Raw genomic sequence first — 5,166 nt, 5'->3', positions numbered from 1 at the left:
CACACACACACACACACACACACACACACACACACCATCTGGGACGAACACACACTGCCATCATGTCTGCCGTCCTCCTCTCTTGCCCAGTCATACTGCCCTGCAAAAGCTTCAAATTATTTTGACAGATCCGATATGCTTATTAAAACTAAGGCAAAATGGTTAGCACTTTACCCAAACATTACTTTTTTTAATGTATGAACTGTGCCAAAGAAATTTTTATTTAATAATAAAGTAAAAGAAATTCATTTTAAAATTATTCTCCACTATTACCCTTGCAATAAGTGTCTTAGTCAATTTAACCATAATATTTCTCCACTCTGCTCTTTCTGCCAAGAGGAAGAAGAATCTATTTCACATTTATTCTATTTCTGTTATTATTCTAAACGATTCTGGCTTCAAATATCAGCTTCTATTTCTTGTGTTCCACCAGCTCTGTAGTATTTCCATCAATAAGGTTCTTTTCCATTCTGATATTTCTGACAATAAGGAATTAGATGATGTCTTAAACTTTAGGGCACAACTTTAGTTTCACAGACAGGGCTTAGACTAAGTCAGGATTAGGCCATAGTTCAATTATAGGACATTTAAGTCATTTTTATAATCGTGCCTTAGAAAAAAACATTACTGGTGTCCATCTTGAGACAAAACAAAGGCATTGATGTATTTTAAGATCAGTTAGTGCAAGTTTCTTTCAGTTGAAACAGCTCAGACTTATATTTTAGTCTGGGACTATAGGCTTAAACCTTGTCTGTGAAACCGGGGGTATATGTATAGCCTTAAATTTAAACCCAGCTGCAAAATGTTAGCTTCTGATCTACATTCATTATTGTCATCACTTCCAAAAGTCTCCTCCAATAAAAAAGCTCTGAAGACATCTCGTATTATAGAACAATTTATTTAAAAATTTAGATTTTTAAATACATTTAAATTTTTTTTTTATTTTAGTTTTATTTTATTTCCTTTTCTCTCTCCTCTGTATTCCCCCATATGTTCTTTGTTCTGTGTTATTTGTTTCCTTTGTATTGAACTATATTTCTGCAATAAAAAAAAAAAGATCCGATATGAATTTTCACACAGAATCTTCTGAATCATTTCTCTGAATCTGGTCACAGTGAAGTCAAACCCATCTATGACAGGACTGATCATAACACCTGCTTTCAGTCGTAACTTAATTTTGACCAAATATATAACTGCTTTTTGCCTTTGTGTTATTTACTCATTGTTTACATGCATTCATGATGTACTGTCAGCCCATTTGATCCATGATCTGTCTCAGCGATGGCAGTGTTTAATTGACGTAATACACAATGTGTTTGTGTGTGTGTGTGTGTGTGCATGTTTATGTGGTGTATGAGGACACAAATTTGTATAATGACATGGGTATGACATAGGTATTACAACATGAAGGGGATTTATGAGGACAGTTTCTGTGTCCCTGTAATTCAAAAGGCTTATAATTTTTTTGTTTTTTTGAAAATCTAAAAATGCAGAAAGTGTCCTGTGAGGGGTAGGATTAGTAGGGTTGGTGTAGGGCGATAGAAAATACAGTTTGTACAGTATAAAAACCATTACGCCTATGGAATGTCCCCATAAACCATAAAAAACAACGTGTGTGTGTGCGTGTGCGTGCGTGTGTGCGTGCGTGCGTGAGTGTACAGGTATATATGGTTTATGAGGACACAAATGTGTATAATGACATGGGTACTACAACGTAAACATGGTTTATGAGGACACTTCCTGTGTCCCCGTAAAACAAAAGGCTTAAAAAACATACAAAATGGTGTTTTATGAAATTCAAAAATTGCCAGCAGTTTCCTGTGAGGGGTAGGTTTAGGGGTAGGGTTGGTGTAGGGCAATAGAAAATACAGTTTGTACAGTATAAAAACCATTACGCCTATGGAGAGTCCCCATAAACCACAAATGTGTGTGTGTGTGTGTTGTGTGTGTGTGTGTGTGATGGAGACGCTCTGGTGGAGCTCAGCTGTATTGATCTGTCAGTCTCATCTCACCCACAGCACTGACACCATCTACACACTACAAAATCACACCCAAAAACATTTATGAAACTGATTTTACAAAGTCACGCGATGTAGAAATCAAAATGTTATGCATGTTTTGTAAAATTGCAGCAATGCAGTTGCATGCAAATCTTTTTATCCTTCTTGAGAAAATTCCCAGGAGTCAAACCTTTTTCAAATTTCCTTTTTATAAATAACAACAGACTGTATTTTTCTGTGTTGAATAAATTGAGCTAAATACAATTAGCCTATTATTAGACCTATTATTTAAAACATTACATTTACTTTTTTAAGGTGAACAAACAACAGGATCATAGACAAACAGATAGATAGATAGATAGATAGATAGATAGATAGATAGTACGCGCTGCTGTAGCGTCAAACGCCTCTGATGCTCCAGACCCCGCCCCGCGGTGACGTCACCGTGTGAATATTGATCCGTTTTAACGGTGGTTTTAGACACTCTACGCTGCCATTATTCTTCCCCGCACCATGAGGACGAGAAGATGAGATGTTAAAAGGTAAGAATGGTACAGATAGATAGATAGATAGATAGATAGATAGATAGATAGTACGCGCTGCTGTAGCGTCAAACGCCTCTGATGCTCCAGACCCCGCCCCGCGGTGACGTCACCGTGTGAATATTGATCCGTTTTAACGGTGGTTTTAGACTCGCTACGCTGCCATTATTCTTCCCCGCACCATGAGGACGAGAAGATGAGATGTTAAAAGGTAAGAATGGCGTTCGTCTGTTATTATGGGATGGTTAAGCATGTTGTCTGTGCGTCTGTTGCTCGGCTGGGCACAAAGAAAGGCTTCAAAGATTCATTCACCTTGGAAAGGTTATAAGAAAACACCTCACCGCGACGACAACATTAAAACCCAGTCGCTGTAAGAATGACAGAAATAAGGTCTTGGTTTACATGGAAATTTTAACAATAGCCTTCGGCTAACTGAATTAATGTAACAGTAATGAATGAGTCTGGTGCTTTTGCATTGTCTCTGCATATAACGTTAGTTAATAATAATGTATGATGCTTCTCATTTATATTTGAATCTCAGCTGCTGCCACATGTTCGATGTCTTTGTTATTTTATATTTATTTCCCCGTCCATGACTCGTTATTGAATATCACTCGGGCCCATAGGAAGATAATCGGAACAGTGAAAGAAATTGTTTATTAAAAAGACGCGAAGCTGATATAATAGTCTGTGTCTTGATTTGATCAGACTTACTGTAAATGTTTACGTGAAAAAGACTAGGCCTGTCTGAGCCTCACCATCACTTAATGATGACAACATCTGATCTGCCATTATATCATAATGACTTCAGACGAATCAAATTAACGTTAACCATGGTTTCTACTGTACCTGGTCCATGCTGGTCATTGTATCTGGTAGGCCAGTTTTGAGCTAATAATTTTAAGATTATATGGTCTATACGCGACTACAGATTATAATGATTAAAATACTGAAACGTTTTCCCTCTCAGCTGCATGCAGGATAAAATGTGAAGGGTCAATTTTTTTGAAATTGAGATTTATACATCAGCTAAAAGCTGAATAAATTAAGCTTTTAATTGATGTAGCTATGGTTTGTTATGATAGGACAATATTTGGCCGAGATACAACTATTTGAAAATCTGGAATCTGAGGGTGCAAAAAAAAAAAATAATATTGAGAAAATCACCTTTAAAGTTGTCCAAATGAAATTCTTAGCCATGTATATTACTAATCAAAAATTACGTTTTGATATATTTACGGTAGGAAATTTACAAAATATCTTCATGGAACATGATCTTTACTTAAAGGGATAGTTCACCCAAAAAGGAAGATTCTGTCATTATTTACTCACCCTCATGTCGTTCCAAACCCATAAGACCTTCGTTCATCTTCGGAACACAAATGAATATATTTTTGATGAAATCCGAGAGATCTCTGACCCTCCATAGACACAACGCAACTGAAATGTTCCCAGACCCAGAAACGTAGTAAGGATGAAATAGTCCATGTGATATCAGTGGTTCAACTGTACTTTTATGAAGCTACGAGAATACTTTTTGTGCGCAAAGAAAACAAAAATAACTTTATTCTTAATTCAACAACTCTTCTCCTCCAAATCCCGTCTTCTGGCATTATCGAGAGTACCACGAAGCTCTCGGATTTCATCAAAAATATATTAATTTGTGTTCTGATGATGAACGAAGGTCTTACGGGTTTGGAACGACATGAAGGTGAGTAAATAATGACAGAATCTTCCTTTTTGGGTGAACTATCCCTTTAACATCCTAATGATTTTTGGCATAAAAGAAGAATCGATAATTTTGACCCATACAATGGATTGTTGGCTATTGCTACAAATATACCCCAGCGACTTAAGACTGCTTTTGTGCTGCAGGGTCACAAATGGACTACTCGCACAGATGACAGAATGGACTCTGTGGAAAACAGCAGCATGAAGCAGCAGCGCGCGTCCTCGCCAGCCAGATTCAAAGATTCGCCGTCCAAAGCAGCTTCCAAAAGCGCATCTGGCAAAGCCTCCAGCAGCGCGTCAAAGAGCGGCAGTAAGAGCAGCCGCAGTAATTCTCCGGTCACCAGCAAAGACCGGCATGCGGCCCGAGGCGCGGCAGCTGTCCACGGCAGTGGAGCAGAAAGCCCGACTCTGAGACGCGCGGAGAAGAGCAAGAGCATCGAGGAGCGCAGCAGCTCCTCCGAGGAGCCCTATGCCACCGACGAGCCGGGCCTGGGGGTGGTGTCCGATCAGCCGAGCTCCACCAAATCCTCTCAGGGCAAGAGAGAGACGGCGAGAGCCGATGGAGGCAAGACGGCCAAGAGCGCTGTAGGCTGCGGCCCGGGCTTCTGGAGGGAGGGATGCTTGCAGTCTGAGCTCATACAGTTTCACATGAACAAGACCTTGAAGAAAGAAAGCGGCCTGCCGGCGAAGACGCCGAGCTCACCGCTAACGGAGCCGCAGCTGCCGCCCGCCGACGCAAACCGGCCCTCAGAGGCCTCACCTCCACCAAACCTGGAGCTGCAGGAGGACATCGAGAGACTGGAGGACGAGAACGAATACCTGAAGGTAGGATGTAGGCAGGGGTTAAATTGGGATTTGTTATGTGGGGGGGGGGTACTATGGTATCGAGCTTT

The 5,166-nt window shown here is 40.0% G+C and overlaps 1 protein-coding gene across 1 annotated transcript in view; it reads left to right on the top strand.

Moving 5' to 3' along the window:
• Positions 1 to 2,508: 2,508 nt before the first annotated feature.
• LOC107713905 (protein SOGA3-like) overlaps positions 2,509 to 5,166 on the top strand; it is an 11,657-nt gene continuing 8,999 nt past the window's right edge. The window contains exons 1-2 of the mRNA XM_016519554.1: positions 2,509 to 2,542; positions 4,418 to 5,105. Coding sequence (XP_016375040.1) covers positions 4,451 to 5,105 — 655 coding nt within the window. The 5' untranslated portion in view covers positions 2,509 to 2,542; positions 4,418 to 4,450. The remainder of the gene's footprint in view (positions 2,543 to 4,417; positions 5,106 to 5,166) is intronic.

Source organism: Sinocyclocheilus rhinocerous, unplaced genomic scaffold (assembly GCF_001515625.1).
Source record: "Sinocyclocheilus rhinocerous isolate Xijiao unplaced genomic scaffold, SAMN03320098_v1.1 scaffold1470, whole genome shotgun sequence".
In the NCBI taxonomy this organism is placed as follows: Eukaryota; Metazoa; Chordata; class Actinopteri; order Cypriniformes; family Cyprinidae; genus Sinocyclocheilus; species Sinocyclocheilus rhinocerous.
Note: the sequence above shows the minus strand (reverse complement) of the source record. Positions and strands in the feature narration are given on the sequence as shown.